The 21,110-nt window shown below is 39.8% G+C and overlaps 1 protein-coding gene across 5 annotated transcripts in view; it reads right to left on the minus strand.

Annotated features, from left to right (window-relative positions):
* Positions 1–21,110, minus strand: part of NEDD4 (NEDD4 E3 ubiquitin protein ligase) — a 122,401-nt gene that overhangs the window by 65,222 nt on the left and 36,069 nt on the right. The window contains exon 1 of one of the 5 annotated variants that reach the window (XM_063449080.1): positions 16,098–18,141. The exons of 1 other annotated variant lie outside the window; for it this stretch is intronic. In XM_063449080.1, the coding sequence (XP_063305150.1) occupies positions 16,098–17,675 (1,578 nt within the window). In that variant the 5' untranslated portion in view covers positions 17,676–18,141. Of the gene's footprint in view, positions 1–16,097; positions 18,167–21,110 lie in introns of those variants that run through there. 3 more of the 5 variants (XM_063449079.1, XM_063449081.1, XM_063449082.1) reach the window with 3 other exon arrangements.

Genomic DNA, 21,110 nt, shown 5'->3' on the forward strand with positions numbered 1-21,110 from the left:
CATTTTAACACAAAATATATTTTCGCAGGAACTAGTCCCGCCCTCTCCTCTTCTGCAGTAGCATTAACGTGGGCAGTGAGGAGGTGGCAGTGATTGGCTGAGCATGCAAGCTGATGCTCTCAGCCTATCACTGGCCACACATCCCGCGTAAAGGATAGAAATGTACTAATATTAACTCACAATGGACGGCCAGATAACTCTTTCCCGCCGCCTCTTCACTGCTCATATTAGGGACTGGAATCTTGGAAAACCTCTTTAGTGTTAAATTGTTGAACCGTTTAACACAAAAGTAAGACTCCAGGCATCATAAGGACTTTAAGTTGTCATAGTGCCTGGAGCTTTCTTAATCTCTCTAATTAAAAAAAATTATAAACATATTTTGGCAATTGTCTTTTTGTGTACAAAAAGCTAAATGAAGTAAAGGAGAAGAAAAGACTATTTTGACACCTATTGTATTTATACAATGTATGGATGTGGTGAGTGGAAAACAAAAATCCTCAAAATTAGCATAGGCAGGTAAAAAAAGAAAAATTGAATGTGAGAGGGGAGTTTCTTAATTTGTAGTCAGGTCATTCCTAGTGATTGGGATGTCAAGGAAAAGGTGTTAAGCTGTACAATGCACAGAATCTCCAATCTGACAACACCATTATGGCTAATGATCTGCTTTGGCAGTGATCATATCAACAGTTTTGCTTAATTTCTGTGTGGTTTTAATCAGTATTATGTATATATGTAGCCACTGCTGAGAAATTCATGATCTAGGTGTGCCCTCCTAATTCCCTATATTTATACCTAACCCCATGTCATTAAGATATTAGTGTAATCAATAATTAAATAACTGTCACTACCTCAATTTTACCTAACTTGAAGTTTTTTGTTTATCTTTTTTTTTTTTTTTTTAAACATACATCTGTTGAATTATTCATCTCAGTAAACAGTACAATCGTTTTTATAAGGGTAAGGGAACAATAAACTGTCACTTCTCCAGAATTAAAAGTTCCGCTTTTAGGGAAATTAATATTTTAACCCCTTAAAGCAGCACGGTCATGGCTGCATCCATTTTTTTTTACCACCCTCCCGACTACACTACATCAAATTGCCCCCTAGTCACCCCCAAGTGCCGCTAGTCGTCCCCCCATATTACCTATTTTTTCATCTTTATTTTGTGCCCAGACCTAGGTTTCGCCATCTTTGTGTGGTCAGATGAAGTCCCTGTGGGATAAGTCATGATCCCACACTAGATAGCGCTATGAAACTCCCATGCATGCCCGGTTAAACACTTGGGCATTTGCTGTTGCCCAATTTCATCCATTCATTCATTCATTCATAAGAAAGATGAATGAATAGAAATTTCAGATGAACAAACACCGAACATCAGTGTTAGTTTGTTTAGTTTTAGTTTAAAGCGGCACTGTCATGGCCGAATCCCGTTTTTTTTTTTTAACCTCCCCCTCCTCCCCGACTCCACTACATCTAACTGACCCCTTAGTCACCCCCAAATGCCCCTAGGCACCCCATATTACCTATTTACTTTATTTTCTGCCCCGATCTATATTCAGGTCTCTGCCATCTTTGTGTGTAGGGGCATGTCTACTAAACAGAGCAGCCTCTGGCTGCTCACTGTTAAAAAAGAAAAACACAACACACCAAAAAACCCTTGTAGCCCCCCTCAACCCCTGGCCCAGCGGGTGGGGGCCATAAACAACAATAAGGGGGGCTATTGCCCCCCCCCCTCGGCCCCCACCCCTGAGTGGCGGGTGGGGACCCTAAATAACAATAAGGGGGAACACCTATTGTCCTCCCTCTGCCCCCCACCCCTGTGCGGCGGTTGGGGGCCCTAAATAAGAATGTGGGGAGGGGGGGAGACCTACTGTCCTCCCCCCGGCCCCACTTCTGAGCGGCGGGTGGGGGCCCTAACAAGGAATGTGTGGGGGGGGACCTACTGACCTTCCCCTCCCCCCCACTTTAATTTACAACAAAAATCAAAAGAGTAGGAAAAAGGAGGTAAAAGATAAATTAAAAATTTGGAGTAGGGAAGACTGCATATAAATGTGGTAATGATCATTATTAAAGAACCCTGCCTTAGAGAGGAGGAGGAAACAATGTGTTTAGCTCTCTTTTTAAATTTCTGAGGAAACTGGAATTAAAGGGACACTATAGTTTCAAGTGTCAGCTCCCTCCGATCACAGTAAAAAAATTAATAAAAAAAAAAAAGTGATTTTACTAACATTTTTTCCCACATCTCACAGGTCTCCCTGTGACAGGCCTCACCCGGCTCCTTCTCCTTAGCAGAGATCATCAATCTTGATAATCTCAGCCAATCCAATGCTTTACCATTAAAATAAATAAAAAAAAAAAAAAAAAAAAAATGCACTGCGAGGCTATTGCGCTGCACACCAAAAAACGCTGAGCTGCACTAGTCAGCATTTCCTTATTAATACATTTTCTCTCTAAGGAAGCGTTTACAATGCTCAGCCTGCAGGGGCAGGTTGTAGACACCAGAACTTCTACATTAAGCTGTAGTGGTTCTAGTGACTATTTTGGCCCTTTACAGTGGAAAAAAATAGCTATTTATTTTTAAAGGACATGGACTGATCCACTATTTGAGCCTAACTCTGCAATATAGATTTTTTTAGTGGACATACACCAATGAAAACATGCATGCAGTTATTGTTGCATTGTTTAATTGCGGTATAATATAAAAACAGCTTTAAAAAGCTGAATATCTACTGTCTGCTGTCTTCCCCAGCTCAGACTTTCTGGCTGTCTATTTACAGTCTTTCCTATGCAGCTCAATGAGAAGTCTTTGCAGGGCAGGTGTTCTGGGCAATTAATTACTTCCTTCCACTGAGTTAAACAACCAGAAACAGGACAGGTTGTCTGCTTAGCAGCCAATGGGGTGTAACAAGGTTAGTTTTTAAAAGTGCAAATTTCTATTTAAATCTGCACTTTGTAAAAGTTTAAGAGAAACTGCTATGTTTACATTGCAGGGTTAATCCAACCTCTAGTGGCTGTCTTCCTGACAGCCGCTAGAGGCGCTTCTGCGACGTTGGATGCGAAATTTCCATCCAGCAGGCAGAACGTCCATAGGAAAGCATTGAGAAATGCTTTCCTATAGACTGTTAGAATGCGCACGCGGCTCTTGCCGCCCATGCGCATTCAGCTCCACTCGGGACGTCGGCGAGGGAGAAGAGGTCACCCGCGCCGGGCTCCCTGGATTAAGGTAAACTGGTGAGGGGGTTTTAACCCCTTCAGTGCCACGGGAGCGGGTTTCTGAGGGTGAGGGTCCCCCAAGGATGACATAGTGTCAGGAAAACAGATTTGTTTTGCTGACACTATAGTGATCTGTTAACATGCTTCAGGTATTTGGAGTCGTCCTTTAAATCAGTGCTCCTCAAGGCACACCTAACAGTCCTGAATTTAGGGATTACCTGGGTGTGTCTAAGGTGTTGGGGAAAAAAACAAAAAAAAAACTAAAAACACATTAGACCAGGCTTCCCCAAACTCTGTCCTTCCAGATGTTGCTGAACTACAACTCCCATGATTCTCAGCCCATTTCATTCATAGAATCATAGGAGGTGTAGTTGAGCAATATCTGGAGGGACGGAGTTTGGGGAAGCCTGCTAGACTCTAAGGTGTTTTAACAGGTTAGTCCCCAAATCCTGGACTGTTAGGTGTGCCTTGAGGAGAGGGTTGAGGAGCACAGCTTTAAATCCTGGAGTACTATTCAGAACAAGAAAACAAAAAAGTAACAACCAGAACTAAAGACTGAAAAAAGTATGGTTTTACCTGTACACCCAAAGACTAAATGCAAGACTGCTGATTAGTCTTTCACGGTGCAGCTATCCAATGCCCCTTAAAGGATTATTAAAAAAAGCTGCTATAGGACACTATACCGTTACAGAGATTATTTGTTTAAAGGGTAGCAGTTCCAAGGTACATTCTTCCAGATACTGTCCGTGTTTGCTTACCAATTAGAAAATGGCACAATTTCTGGAAAGAAAAATACTAAGCATACACCTGCATCTGTTAATTAACAAAGTGTTCTATAATGCTGTGTGCATAGCCATTCAGAGTGTCGAAGTTGTAAAATATATATTTGACTGCTAACTTTCCTTATAAAAAGTGAAGGACATTCTTCAATAAATGTGCTATTTCTATCCATGGAAAACAGAAAATCAATCTGTTTCTACGGTTTGCCTATTTTAGTATTTGCCCAGATGCATGTTCGGCTGGGTTCCACACAGAAGTGTACAGTTCCAAGATGGAAGAAAACATGATTTTTATTGGAGGACATATAAAATATAAGCAGAAACAGAAAAAAATAAAATTAAAATAAACAGATCTGGACTATTGCTGCTGCTTATTAAAATATAGACTGAATACTTCTTTTATAAAAGAACCGCATTCTTTTTGCTTGCACACTCAGACATAAACGGACATTCTGGACTTTGATAGACTAAATGGCTTCACACAAGGAGTGACCATCAAGCGGGTTATTTTAACCAACACAGAGAGTTTCTTTGCTTACTCTAAAAATAAATGTGGCTGTCACAGTTTAGCACAACATGCTAGTTTGTAACACAAACATTTTGTGAAGTGGGCTACACATTACTCTTATTAAGCTTCTCACAAAATATTTGGGCCTTGATTCACATAAAAATGAACTGAAGCAGCAAAGCAGCTGTTGCAATACCCAAACTCCAAATTTTAGGTCATAACACAGGGTTTCTCAATTGTACCACCATTAATGTAAGGGGTTTATATTTTATCCCACCGCCCTTCTTTATGGTTAACACCAGGCATGGGCTGTTTATAAAGCATATTTTATTTATAACAGATACACAGTGAGTATTTCAAATTGGTGATTCCTCAATATATTTTACCTTCTATATTTCTACTGAAATAACAGACTACATAACATTTAAGGATGAAGACAAACACACAAAAAAAAAAGGATAAAACTAATAAATCCACTCCACATTCCTTATTTTTCTTTGCTTGTTCATAGAATTTGTTCCGGGACTCGTTTTTTGTGAATATATACACACATGGGGGCAGAGCCTGATCTGCAAGTGGACAAGACGTATCCAAAACGAGATTCTTCAAACCGAGCAGTTTAATGGCAATACCCTAAGTTACAGAGGAAAAAAACTAAATCTGAGGTGCTCTCTAGTCGGGGGGCTCCCTAACAAATCAAGTGATACCTGATTTGAGTTTGTGGCCACTGGGAACTGCAGTGGCAATTTCGGCCTTCAAGCAGCAGAGCTGGGGAAATGCGGTTGGTTTCCTCATGGTGAACCACGCAATTAAATACCGCAGTTATATGCATGGCAGCTGAAACTGCACAGGTGCCATTCACTGCAGACTCTCTCACGTCGGCAGATGCACTTCTCGACCCTGTACACAAGCGGACACGGCTTGCGAAGGCCCAGCATAACACTGTCAGGTAAATGTTGCAGCACTTGGATGAGCTTTTTGAAGGCTTCTGGGCAAAATTGGCAGCACGTATTGTGGAAGCTCCGACCCAAGACCAGGAAGGACGGTGGAATGTAAAGAGACACGAGATGTGTTTGTCTGCCTAGGCTAAAGGCCAGCGAGGATACCTCCCTGGCACATCGACCACGGAGGAATTAATTATGGAAATATCAAGCATTGCATAAACTACTAGTTGTACACATTACCAGGTTCAGCTGTTAAAGGTAAGCAGATCTTGTAGGAACCAAAGATTTTGAGGATATATCTGTGACAATATCAAAAAAGTTGGATAGATTGGAACAAGATATCCTAAAGACGAAACAAAAAAGTATCAAAGGGATACAGATGATTCCACAAAAAGGAAATAAAACACGGTAAAAAACTTTTTTCGGAAAAAAGATTTTCCTTACAAAGAGGAAAGTCGAGGGAACATGGTTAGGAGAAGAAGGGATTTGAGGGAGGAAAAAAAATAAAAAAAATAAAAAAAAGAATACCCCAAAGTACCAAACAAGAGTAGGGATCGACTGATTATCGATCTAGCCGAAATTCTGTATTTTTGGTTTTGGCCAATAATGCAGACCACGGTCCTGGGGGGCCCAGCGCACTCTTACTTACCTTCCCAGCAGCTCCCTTCCGCTCCCCTGTCTAAATCTTGCGAGTCCCGCTGCCACGGGTTACCATGGCAACGCTCCGCGCAGCACACAGGCCACGAGAGTTAGACAGGGGAGCTGAAGAGAGCTGCTGGAAAGGTAAGTAAGTGTGCTGGGCCCCCCAAGGAATGCCATATCCCCTCCCTGGCCAGGTAAGAAGCAGGGAGGGGGGACTAAAACAAAATTAAAAAAAAGATTACACACATTACATACCTACACAAAACACACACTACATCCTCTACACGAACACGCAAACACTGCATTCACTAATCAAATGCTCTCACTGTATCCACTACACACACATATTCTTGAAAACAAAAAATTCTGACTGGCATGTATATTTTGTGCATTTACCTTAATAAAAAAAAGATTTGCAAAAAAAATGTTCAGTTAAGAATAGATTTGTGTAGAAATAGTTTATTTTTTAAAAAATGGTAAAGGTACAGAATATCGATATTGGTAAGTTATCGGCTATCAGCCTGAAAGTTCACAGATTATCAGTATCTAAAAAATCAATATCGGCCGATCCTTAAACAAGCATCCACAATGATAGAAAGGGTAAACAATATGAGTTGGCCAGAGAGAAAGGAGGAAGAATGGACTGAAGTAAGGATAGATAAACAGAGAAGAAGAGACATCACTCCTCCACGTACATATAACAAACCAGAATTTTTTAACAATAGAAGAGTGTCCCAATTTTCATATAATAAAGAAAAAAGTGTCCTATGATAGACCTATTCACACGAGAAACAAAAGCCATGTTTACACCCTGTTCCAAATTATTATGCAAATTCTATTTAAGTGTCACAAAGATTAAATATTTTGTTTTTCAGTTTAACTCATGGGTGGCATTGTGTCTCAGGGCTCTTTTGATCACTGAAAACAATCTCAGACACCTGTGATAATTAGATTGCCAGGTGAGCCCAATTTAAGGAAAAACTACTAAAGGAGGGTGTTCCACATTATTAAGTAGAGCACCATTTTCATGCAATATGGGGAAGAAAAAGAATCTCTCTGCTGCCGAAAAGAGTGAAATAGTTCAATGCCTTGGACGAGGTATGAAAACATTAGATATTTCACGAAAACTTAAGCGTGATCATCGCACTATTAAGAGATTTGTGGCTGATGCAGAGCACAGACGGGTTTGTGCAGATTGAGGAAGAATTCTGCCAGATCCATGCATCGGATCAAGAAAGCAGCTGCTAAAATACCATTACATAGCAGCAAACAGATATTTGAAGCTGCTGGTGCATCTGGAGTCCCACAGGCATCAAGGTGTAGAGTCTTGCAACTGTGCATAAACCTTCTATTCGGCCACCACTAATCAATGCTCACAAGCAGAAATGGCTACATTGGGCAAAAAAATACAAGAAGACTCATTTTTAAACAGTCCTGTTCACTGATGAGTGCCGTGCAACCCTGGATGGTCCAGATGGATGGAGTAGTGGATGGTTGGTAGATGGCCACCCTGTTCCAACAAGGCTGCGACGTCAGCAAGGCGGTGGAGTCATGTTTTGGGTCGGCCCCCTTAGGGTCCCCAAAGGTGTAAAGATGACCTCTGCAAAGCATGTGGAGTTTCTGACTTACCACTTTCTTCCCTGGTATAGAAGGAAGAACTATCATCTTCATGCATGACAATGCACCATCTCATGCTGCAAAAAATACCTCTGCATCAATGGCTGCTATGGGGATAAAAGGAGAGAAAGTCATGGTGTGGCCTCCATCCTCCCCTGACCTCAATCCTATTGAGAACCTTTGGAGCATCCTCAAGCAAAAGATCTGTGAGGGTGGGAGGCAGTTTACATCCAAACAGCAGCTCCGGGAGGCAATTCTGACATCTTGCAAACAAATTCAAGCAGAAACTGTCCAAAAACTCACAAGTTCAATGGATGCAAGACTTGTGAAGCTGCTATCAAATAAGGGGTCCTATGTTAAAATGTAACGTGACCTGTTAAAATTTTTAAAAAGTTAAAATGTTGTTATAAGTTTGATTGAAATAGATTTTGATTTCAGTAAATATGCTGCAAACACAACAAATGACAATTTTCAGTTCTTTACAACCTATAACGTGTTTTGAAACTTAATGTGCGTAAAAATTTGGAACAGTGCATTGTAAGTTTTTATGTGTAAGAAAAAATACTGTTATCATTAGGTTTGTTCAATAAAATTTGAATTGTACTCTTAATAGTTGATCACATGAGAATTATGCTGACTGTTACTTACATCAATTATTTAGGTAAATGAGAAAAATATCATTTGCATAATAATTTGAAACAGGGTGTATTTTGGACACCTGAGATATACAAGTATAAAGATGATATAGAAGATGATACGTTTCTACAGTAAGAAAAGAAAAGGGAAGGGCTGTGCCACAGGTTAACACTAATAATAAAACTTTTTGGCACAAAAGCAGAAATAGGTCTGGTGCAAAAGTCTCACAAAGAAAGTTTTTATAATCCAAAGATGAAAACGTCAGTGCTTGATAGCATGTACAGTACTGTCTGTGACAAACTCCCCTTTTCCTGTGAATTTGCCACAAGTTTTTGGAGGGGCCCGTTTGCCAGCCTCCTACCCTGTGACTATGGCCCCTGCAACAGGCCTGGCTAAAATAATTTAAAAGGCTCTGTTCATGTGAAGTATGTACTTTTGTACTCCAGACAGAGAGACCGACCGTTAACACTAATTCTCTGGAACGGTTTTGGGCATGGGACCATGTGCACGGTCGGTAAAAAAAAAAAAAAAAAAAGACTTTTTTGATACCAGCCCTTTTGGAGGCAACAGATTTATTTTCCTTGCTATCTAATTATAAATTAAATCTTTCCAAAACCCATATAATATTGACATTCTATATGACCGATAATCAGAAGAAGGATATTGGCGATATTGGCCAATTTGATATGTATCAAAAGTCCATAGATTATTTAGGAATTGTGATCAGACCTAAGATATTATAAACTATAACAATGAATTATGAAAACCTGTGGGGGGGAACTTGATATATTATTAACTCAATGGAAGAGATTAGAAATCTCATGGCTGGGGCGGCTTGGGGTATTGAAATCGTATGTACTAAAACTTCTCTACCTGTTCAAAGCTATACCATATCAAGTTTCAAATTCTATTCTAAAAAAATTTTTTTCGATCTGGCGTTTTCAAGATTTGTCTGGGCATCCAAAAAACCTAGGATCCCTAGTAGAATCCTTTAGAGAAGTATGTTACAAGATGGTTTGGGATATCCGGATATATATCGTTATCATTACTCATCCCAACTCTTCCCTAGGCTAGCTTGGAAGAGAAGGAAGGAGACTAATCTAGGCTGGTACAATTTTGAAAAATTCAGAATAGGAATTTGTGAGCCATACTTATTATGGTCCTCTCTTATTTCATGTATTGTTTTCTTTTTCACTTATTTTACTCTTCATTTCTTATTTTATTTCTTTTCTCATTTGTCATGTGCTTTTTTTCTTTATTTCTTGTATTTCAGTATGATTTCTTTATTATTTTTTCTCTTTATATCTTTATTAGTTTTTTCCATTTAATTTTCATTTTTTCCCTTCTCTTTATGCCTCTTTGTCCTTTCTCAACTTTGACTTTTCTGCTTCTGTGGCAGACCCCTCAGTATGATATTTATTTGTGCCTGTGTTTCGAAGATCACCAAATGTGGTGAATGTTCGTTAACGTAAGGGTTTTATTTATTTATTTTTTTAAATCTCGGCCACAGACACATGCGCAATATTTTGCGCCGGCCGTTCCTCACACATGCGCTGCATACACAGCTGAGTGGTAAACGCATGCGCGATTTGACACTTTCTGTGTTTAGAGCGCTTTTACCCTTATTCACCATTACAGGCTTTCATTTAACATTTTGATTGATGTAATCACACACGTAACGTGCGGTGGGCAGTTCAATCACTTCGCTTTTTTTTTTTTTAAACGTGTTAGGCATTCAGGTATTTATATATGCCATTAATTATTCAATTTGTTGGATTTTATATACTTATCTCTTCCTTGTGATAGGAAGATATAGGTGTGTGTTTATTATAATGCTTAATTTGGTCTGCACCAATACATGGATTTTCCTTAATCTTTCTTTCCTTCTTAAATCTCTTTTATATGCCATGTACTTGTTTATTCCTTTCCATGTCTTTTAAGGTACTTATACATAGATCTAATGAGTGTATTCATCAAATTAACAGATCATCTGTTTTTTTTATCACTTGTTTTGTTAATGATTTAACCATTAATGAATAGTTGTAATTCTCATATTTGCTAAAGTATATTCCGGCTATAAATCTGCCATCCCGACCAAATCTGCACCTATCTGCTAGATACATTTGGTGCCTGGAGTAAAATTCATGCTATTCACATACAAACCCTATAAGAATTCTAGGATTCAGAAAACATACAAAGCACCAATTAAAAAACAAAACACAGGACTAGCAAAATGCACTTTTACAAATGATAGATTGAAGTAGTATTTGCCCGTATGCAGCACAAGCAAATAGTTTAGTATCCCTTAATAACCAGAGTTAAACAAACAAAAATCCTCTATATTACTATAAGGGAGGAGGTCATACACTTCCCTTATGCCTCCAACCTGCATTAATTGGGTGGGGCATCTCTACTAAACAGTGAGCGGCTAGTGGCTGCTCACTGCAACTAAACATAAGCGACTGGGCATAGTATGTCCACAGACTTGCATATTTTATTACTAGTAAGGGGACAGACACTAGGCTTCCAAACCCCATTTAATAAGTATCAACGACTGACCACGAGTGGGGGCACAATTAGCATGTCCTCACATTTTTCATTTAATAGCTTCCATCCACAGACCACTTGTCATTATTCATTATAAAGCCTTTAGCCAATGACCGAAAGGTAGGGAGACCAGAAGATTGAGCCATTCTAGTGTTTGGGCAGCAATGACTGTCCAGTCGGTAGTGTTTATGGGTGAGTAGCCACTGGCTGCTCACGGTTTAGTAGATATGCCCCCTAGGTTGGTGCATTCAGAAAGGCTTGAATCCCCTTCACAGAAATATGGGGGCCATACCGATGGTTTACTCACCATTTAGTAGAGAGACTATCATCACAGGTGGCCATGCTTAAGGCTGCTGAGACCAAGAAACTAGAAGGTAGTTATACGGGACCAGACACCCACAGACTCCATAAGCACTTCAGTCTGTTAAAGTGGTTGTGATGCTTACAGTGCTCCTTTAATAATGCTGAGCAGCAATTACTGCTAAAACCACACATACACACAAAAATATATTAAAAGGATTACTCTTAAAACCTTGCATGATTGAGATTTCAACAAGGAATTTAAACACAAAATACTCAAATTAGAACAGTTATTTTTAAAAAAAAATTTTTTAACATAGCAACTTTTCTAGGTGGACTATTTGCTATTTTGATTCACAATTTGCAATTCCCAGATGAATTCCATCCAATCTCCAAGTGAACACTAGTAGACTAGTGTAGTCTAATAGATCATACTTAATCCTTAGAATATTTAATTAATAGTACTTTTTCAAACACAAAATTTAGACCATTAGAAGAGAGGAAAATAAAGTGCTTTTAAATTATTTTAAATTTCTTATGGTTTGATACAATGAAATGCATGCTAAAATACTATGCTATCTGTTCAGAACATAAGAGGATTTATCCAGCACAACATGATAAGTGACTCTGCAAAGTCTATTCTTAAATGGAGCTCATGCCCAGTTTAGAACAGAGCAATTATGACGTACATGAGTCAAGACTTTAACACTTTAGAAACACTTTAATTAATCAGTTGCACTAAAGTGGCAGGGTTACTTAAAGGGAAACTACCTCAATGTTTTATTGTATGGTATTGAAAAATAAATTAACACTTTTAAAGTCCCTGTAGCTACAGGCAGACCTCACAGTGACCAGAAAGAGGATCCACCAATCAGGAGCCTCTTATTCTGGTCTATTGTAGGTATCACAGGGCTTGAAAATTTTGCTTGGAATCTAGGAGCCAGCTACAAAAGTTAGGAGCCAGGTTTTTTAACACAAAAAATACAATTCTTAGAAGGACACTTGATGTAGTTATTCTGAAGTCTATAGCCTGTCCCTGAATGCTTTTCAATGTAAACACTGGCTTTTCAGGCAAAAGGCAGTTTACATTGCTGCCTGATGGCACCTCTAGTGACAGTCACTCAAACAGCCTCTGGAGGTGCTTCCTGGGGCAGTGCTTCAAACTGTGCAGCACCTACATTATTGCTCCATGTAGGGATGCACTCCTTCAAGTTGAAGACTTCAAGAGAAGTTGATTGGCGCAGTGGCATGTTGCCGTGCATGCGCAATAGTCTCCTTATGCTTTCCTAGGGGGAAGCATTGGATTGGCTGAGATCGTCCAGATTCACCAGTACAGCGTGTAAAAAAGGTGAGAAATACCATGTGATCAGAGGGGGGCAGGTCACCTAAACATACACACAGACACTGACAGACAAATACCGATTTGATATATACACACACACACTGATCGACCTACACCCACACAAATAATTACTCTTTGTTTTAATTTAATTTAAAGCCATCCAGCCTCCCTACCGTTGGAGAGCTGAAGTGGATAGGCTTTCCCTGGGGTCCAGTGGGGCTGCTGTCATCTCCCTGCTCAGCTCCCTCTCACGCATTGTTTAGTGATGCGGGCCGGAGTGACGTCATAAGCCGGCTCCCGGCATCACTGCAAAGCGCGCGAGGGAGCAGAGCTGTGAGATTACAGCTCTCCCCCCCCCCCCCCCCCCGCACTAAGTCAGCCACCTCCCTTGTTGCCCTGCTCCCTCAGTCAGCCACCCGCCTGTTTCAACCCTTCGGTAACCAACTGCCCGTCTCTGTGGCAGCCGGTCACCTCAGGGGCTGAACAGGCTCACATATCTCAGGCGACCTGTCTTCTGGGATTTGTTGAGCCCTGATCTATCAACGGAGGTTTATGGGATTGAAGATTAATACTGGCATTTATAAAGAGTCAACAAATAGAAGATAAGCAAAACTGCTCAGTAAAGAAAACAACAGTCAAACCATGACCCAAGCTGCTGACCACACATGCACATGGCCTGGACTAACTTCTGAGTAGAGAGATTCTTCTTACTCGCACAGTCTTCTGCTTTTAGAAGTAGTCATGGTGGAAGGAATCTGTATGTGCAGTATTTCTGCTTGGAATTCTGCACATTTAAAGATATATTAACTTTTGTCCTGGGGGCTAGTTGCACCCTGGAACTCTGTTACAGACTGTCAAATGTCAATTCTGTGCAAATAAAAGAGCAAATAAATATGCATCAATGTGCCCTCCCTGCCGCCTCACTATTTCCTTTTGTTCCGATTTTTTTTTTTTTTACCCTTCCTTCCCTTGTCCACCCTCAACTCCCTTCCTACCCATTTGATTGGACCTCGCAAGGGAGGCAGTGATGTCGAGAAGGGTGTGGAAACCAGCATGGAGAGCTTCACCCGTCACTGGATTCCAGGTAAGTTTAATCTTTTTAAAGGTTTATAAAGGGAGGTGGGTAAGGACCTATTTGGAAATGCCCAATAGGGAATTTCACACACAAAAAAAAAATACAACTAAAAGGGTTGGCACAACCCGTTAATGTTTTAACTTGATTTGTTGATACAAAGTATCAGCAGGAGTTTTATTTGACGTTTTACCAATATATTATAACAGACATTGTGGGGCACTATAACCATATTACAAGTCAAAAAAGCCTGACTGCTGTGCTTTCCCCGCAACTTCTTTCCGTAATGATCCAGCAATAACCAATCCGCATCACTCGTTCCGCACTAAAAAAAATGGAAATGTCAAATAGGATTTCAGACTCCAACTAATTTATTAATCTGTGGAGTAATGTGACGGAAAGCAATAAGAGCACATACCTAGCCCCAGTGTACTAGAGACTACAAAACTAATTTACAGACAAACTCCCTCACAATTAAAGCAAAAACCAGTGGGACAGAGGAATTCACCAACAGTGACCCCTGCTTCCAGTTTTTACTACCAACATCAGTGGAAAAATGGCACTCTGTAAAGAAGACATTTTATCTATACGTTCCAAGGTCAAAGTACATCTACATCAATGCAGGTGATGGGTGTAAAGGTAAGTGGACCACCAGCCCACTTACCAAACTGGCTCAAAACAACATTTTTTTTTTTACCTAATGCAGGCCTGGTAAGCTGCACTTTCAAATCATTGTATTACACAAAATGTACAGTGCAACAAAAAGGATGCTCAATAAGGCTGCAGAATCCCAAAATATTTAAAAGTGTCCATTGTTTCTCTTTCTTCATAATCAAATCAGATTATGCGGTCTTTTTTTCTAAAATATAAATATCTACATACAATAAGAATTAAGACCTCAGGTACATCAGAGCTGCAGAATTTGTTGGAACTTTATAAATAATAATAATCAGCTCTCCGTGCAACATATTCGGTTTTAGTATTTAGATTGACCTCCAATGAAAGCAACTAATACAGGAAGTATACAGATACTACATAAACAAAGGGGCCATTAATAAATAATAGGTTTCTTGGAAATTTCCACCGTATTAATTATCACACAATTATGTAATATTCTTTTACTGTCCTTAGATTTTTCACATGCAATGAAATACTTTTTTGCCGACATACAAGAACATCTTTTGAGGGTGTTTGTTTGGTAGAACAAAAAGTGAAACTGGCTTACAGTCACAAGCAGCATTTCACACTGAATTTTAGAAAGCAGCCTTTAACAAGCTGTTGATTATCAAATCAGGGAATATGATATTATGCTACTTGAGGCTTACACTGGGGCACACATGCAGAGAACGCAGAGACCTTTCAGTAATTGCAGTCCCTGACCGTAGCACTGATTTAATTTTATGACTGCTGTGTACAGATAGCTGGCATTACTAAATGCTACTCTAATATCAACTTGTTAAATTTGAACCCACACTCTGCATATCAGTATACATGACCAGACTAACTGGAGTCAAGGGAAATATTTTGGGAGCTGTTTATTTTTATCTGGCTTGCAAGGTTGTACTATGGCTGGGTTGGATACATTCAAATCATGGACACTTTGGATTGAAAAGTGAATGCTAAATGTCCAATAAAGACAGAAAAACAACACGTTTCAAAGCAAAATGTTACAATGTGCATGTGACTGGGGAAAATAATAACCAAAATAGGTTTTCTAAGAATATTAGAGAGCTTTAAAATCGCCAAGTATATATAGCAAAGATATTACAATGTGTTAAAATAGAAAAAAATTCAAACGAAGAAAATTGACCCTCTCAAATGCACAAGTAGCAAACATTACAAAATTAAACAGGCCAACATAATCTGACTAAAACAATAATACAGAGCTATTCATCTTGTGAATACAAACACGTGAGAAGCTACATGCACTCTAATTAGTAAAAGGTATAGAAATATACCACTCTAATACACATAGGCATCTTATTCATTAAATGGTAAGCAGTTAGTAGCTGGCAACAGCTTTGGAATCTAAGGCCAAATTAGCCGAACGTAAAATCTCAAACTCCTTCAGGATAGAAATGTATTTAAATTTAATTAAGCTGACCTGAATGCTGTAACCCTGGAGCTCATTTCTGAGAGAATGTTGTTTTGTATGACAATCTCCATAGAGCGCTGCAAACCTCATGGCTGGCAAAGAATTGTTGGCGTTTGAGTCCAAAACCTTCTGGGGGACAGAAGCTCTGAATAAAATGTAATTAACCTAGAGATTTGACTGCAAGATTTTTAAGACATTTTGAAATATGACAGGCAAAAACAAAAAATCCTCCATTTAAATCTTAAGATGAAACTTCAAGAATGACATTAGATCTGTAGTAGCATTTACATCTGCAGCGTACACTAAGCAGTTCACAGAGACAAAATCAAGAATACCTATATTAAAAGCAACATATTTTAACAGTGCACAGTAAAGCAAGTGAATCCAAACGTAAACACTCACCTTGTGGAATTTCACTGAGGGCTTACTAGCCAATTCAATGTTTGGGTTTCTTAAGAATTGCTTTTTATAGCTACTTATTCTGCTTTCATTCCCAGGTGTAAACTGTATGTGCAAATGGGATGACCCTAATTTGGGATTATTGTACTTAAGACTGGAAGAGGAAGAGCAATTTTTTTGCTGGGGTCCATCAGATATACTTCTTTGAAAAGTGTGATTTGATTTTCTTTTGGGGAAATTTTTGTTTCCTCGGTCTCCAGTAACACTTGTCTGGCATTCTGCAGTTTTTTGCGGGGAAGAACACGCAGAGGTGCTGCGAACCAGACGAATATGACGATACTGCGCACCAGAAGGAAGTGGAGCTTCATCTCGTAACTTTTTTTTGTTGTGGTCTCTAGAACTTTCGTGACCAGCAGACAATGGCCTCTGGTGATTAACATGTACAGAAATACAAGAAAACCCATCATTTACAGCTGGAGCCTTTCCGGAACCATGTAACTGATGCTCGCCCTCTTGTTGTGAGTCATTCAAGTAAAGAGGTTTAATGTCTCTAACTTCACCAATAGTGCAAGTATTTTTGGAAAGACGAACACCATTGACTGCTGTTGAAAGAAAACCCTTAGATGACGCCTGTTCCTCCTTATTTGCAAGCTCATTAGAACAAAGCATAAGCTGGTAGGACGTCTGGTAGGAGCTTTTATTTGATGGAGAGCCCAAACAAGTTGGGGAAGTTGGTGGAGTGTCTGAAGGGCTCTGGGGAAAGATCACCAAGGAAGAGCAGCGCCTCAGTGGGACCTTAGGCTTTCTTCTTGAACCCATTTTTCCCATTCCCACCTCCCTCTCTATTGGAACTTGGTCAAAGTGATATGTGCCATTTTTCCTATATAAAACATCTTGTAATTTATCCTTTTTGAAAGAACTGCTGTTAGATTCTGTATTTAAACATGGTGGATTTCCACGGATCATACTACTAAAATAATTACCATCACCCACAGAAAGAATGCAGCTACTATTGTCACTTAAATTACTGTTGGTGCATGAACCGGTGTCACTTGTAGTGCTTGTACAGGATCCATAATCGCTGCTATTACTACTGTAAGATCCATTGTCACTTGCAGCAATGCTACACGAACTGCTATTATCAGCAGATGTGCTACTTGGAAAACTGCGGTCATTTACGAGTGGGTGACAGCTATAATTCCTGTTCGCATTATAAGTACAATTAATTCCATCCTTGTAAGCACTGTCGAATGAAATGTCTTCCGTTACAGGTTCAGTGTTGCCAGATTGATGACATCTACTATCCCTGCTCGGCTGTAGAGAAATCTGCAGTGATGTGCTCTTTTTGCTTGGTGATGAGAGAGCATTGCCTTGATTCAAAAGGACAATTTCTGGAGATGGGGGCTGCTGAACAATTTGCCTTGGAGAAAGTCTCATCTGTATCACACTCGGTGCAGATGTTTGAGTAAATCCTTCAAAGCACATGTGAAAGTTACTGTCCAATCCATCTCCAGGGTTGTCCGGCAAAGGATCAGTGTTGCTTCTTCTGGTCGCAAAGTGCAGTCTCAACCGTCGTGCCATTTGGTCTTTCTGCACATATTATTGACTCAAAAGCACAGCATTCATCCTTTCTGGGAAAAGACCAGATGCAGCAGAAAAACATCTAGAACGGTTATAAAACACTGCCAGCAAAGACACAAAACTGCAGCATGTGTTCTAGTGAAACAGAGGAGAATGACGAGCCAAGGGGCAGAGCAATGCACGTCATGAACATACACACCATTCCTAGCAGCAGTTTCTACATCGTCTTGGGTTGCCTGTAGTCTGACTGCATTCACTTACCAAGCACTTGATTTTCAGCGACCTTTAAGCTCAGCTCTGGCTGAAACACTGCCAGCCTTGTTTCAATTATTCATTCTCCAATTTGAAAGAACAACAGTCCCCTTGCATTTCAATCTTAACAGTATTTTCTTGCTTTAGCCTTTCTGGCTGAACACATGCCCTACTTGAATCAATATGTCTAAATGTTCCTCTGCTGTGAACAGCCTCTAATATTTTTACCCATACATATAGAGTTACAGGAAGTTGCAAGGAATGGAGTTCCACATAATTGAGTATCAAAGTTGGGATTGAATTTCCAAAAACTATCCATAATAGGAAACTACTGAAGATTAAGCTATGCAGGAAAACCACCGGTATTCATTTAAATCTGAAGTCCTACCAACAGATGAAAAAAAGGAAGACTAAACTTGCTTTATATAATTTATATAATTTATATAATTCTTTAATTTTGCTTCTATTTTAATATTTGTATGAAAAAAAAAACAGCATAAGGGAATGAATATATAATTAAGTCACATTTAAAAATAATCCGATTTAATTTTAGGTATTTGGATAAATGTTTACAGGAAGGAATCTTTATACTTTGACGGAACTATAAGAAGAGAGATAAAACTGGCAAGTACAGTTATTGACTTAAGCATGAATTGTTGGGAATTCAAACGTTTAGGCGGAAATAGTTCTGGTTGGCTATAAATTTGGGAGAATGTTTTTAATTGAGCTATTGTGGACTAAAATTGGAAAATTCACACTTTCAATAACAATAATATGTATACATACACACACACACACACAGTAACTCAGCCTGGGTTATTTGGTTTTATTTTACAGGGATTTATTAAAAAGAACAAAAACAAAGACCAATGCAGTTTTGCCTAAAGAATGACAGAATACTCATTAAATCTATGAATATTAAACTTTATAAAGAATAGGAAGGGGAGGGGAATACAAATACAAACTCTACAATGCTTTTCACTGGAAAGAAAAATAAACTCTTTGATCTGCACTATGGTGGCATCTAGTGGTTCTGCCATAAATTAGGTCTGAAAAATACTGGAATATCAACTACAAGGGGGAAAAAAAATGACTGGTTAAATAGCCAAGTAGAAAACATTACTATATCAGGGTTATTATCTAATGTGACAACTGTCATGAATTCAAATTGATTATCAATTTTTTAGACAAAATAGCTGGATTAGAAGCATACAGTATTTTGAAAATCGTACACACAGAAAATAGCTTTAAAATCCCGAACACACTAATGGGTTAATGCTAAAATAATGACTGTACAACGGGTGCATATCCAAATTTGTTTACGTGTTCTAAAAAAGCATGTCAGACTGTACTAATGTTACCTAGTGAACTGCTTGAACTATATAAAAACAGGTTATAAACAACCTGCTTTAAATTCCCACTTATTTTCAATGAAACACTTCCATTATTAAGTGAAAAGCAATAATCAAAAGTGCGACTTACACTTCCTACTTTAACTTCTTGCTTGCATCCCACGTTGCCCTGCTTTGCAAGAGTTTAAAGGGTACCTGTCATGGTACCTACAACTTATGCTATTTTAAAAAAAGATTAAAGGGACACTCACCATGACAACTAAAGCTTAATGTAGTTGATCTGCCGTCTATACCATGTCCCTGCAGCCTTTTGCTGCAAACACTGCCTATTCAGAGGAAAGGCAGTGTTAACATTACTCTTTAGGGAAACTTCCACTGGCCACTCAGTTGTCCACTAGAGGTTTTTTCTGCTGTGCATGGAGACACTGAACTTTCTCCATAAAGATGTATTGATTCAATGCATCTCTATAAGGAGATGCTCATTTGCCAAGCTGCCATTTGGCCCCTCCCCCTTGCCAATCAAATGCTTTCCCTATTGGCTGAGATTAATCATTCTGATGTCAGCCAAGGAGGCAGACTGAGGGCAGGGCAGGGCCAGCGCCTGCAGATGGAAATAATGTACGTTTTTACTATAGGGTCAGGAATACACATTGGATTGGCTGCAATCACCCAGCCCGACCACTAACTTCATACATACTGTGTTTAACACTGGGAGAGGATCCCTGATCAGACACCATACTGCAGGCTTTTTTTTTTTTTTTTATCATTTTCTGTTTTGGAGAACACATAGAAGCATATTTACTAAATAGCTTTATATTTGACCATGGTTTAACAAATGCTGTAGTATAATCACCTTTTTAGAATCACTGCAGATATTTAAATCATTAAATCTTCAAGTATGTAAACAACAAAAGATCCTTGCTCACACTGATTTAGGGTTGTTCTGGATTAAACCAATTATTTGTTTATTTTAACATCTGCCCCTGTCCAGATTGTTTAAGATAAGATGCGTGCACGCGGAAGTAAATCACACTGAGACACAAGTTTGAAAAACTTTGGAATGTTTTACTTAGAGGGGCGGCAGACCCTTTATAAAGCAGAAAATACATAATATGCAAAACATAAGATAACAGAGAGTATCTATCTTTAAAGGGACACTTAGGTCACCTGAACAACTTCAGCTTAATGAGGGTGTTCAGGTGAGTGCTACAGCTACCCGGAGCCTTTTTCTTGTAAGCACTGTATTTTCTGAGAAAATGCAGTGTTTACATTGGAAGCTTGGAACACCTCTTGTTGCAGTCAGACGGCCACCAGAGGGACTTCCGAGTTCAGAGGCCCTAAAAAGGCCTCACGTCTGACGTATTCACGCATGGGTGAATATTTCAGACGGGCTATCAGCACACAAAGCACTGTGAACGCGCTTTGTGTGCCGAGGCTGTCAGCTCTGCTGTGGGAGTGGCTAGAGCTGACAGCTGAAGCCCGAAACCACAGGGACTCTTTTTGTCCACAATAGTGGTTGAAGGGGGGGGGGGGGGGGGAGGGAGGGAGGAGACCTACTACTCTCCTTTCCCCCCCCCCCCAGCCCCCACCCCTGAGCGGCGGGTGGGGGCCCTAAAAATAAGAATAGGGGGGCGGGACCTACTGTCCCCCCCCGGCCCCCACCCCTGAGCGGCGGGTGGGGGCCCTAAAATTCTAAATAAGGGGTGGACCTACTGTCCCCCCCGGCCCCCACCCCTGAGCGGCGGGTGGGGGCCCTAAAAATAACAATGGGGGGGGGACCTACTGTCCCCCCTGGCCCCCACCCCTGAGCGGTGGGTGGGGGCCCTAAAAA

This window comes from Pelobates fuscus, chromosome 3, assembly GCF_036172605.1.
Source record: "Pelobates fuscus isolate aPelFus1 chromosome 3, aPelFus1.pri, whole genome shotgun sequence".
Taxonomy (NCBI): domain Eukaryota; kingdom Metazoa; phylum Chordata; class Amphibia; order Anura; family Pelobatidae; genus Pelobates; species Pelobates fuscus.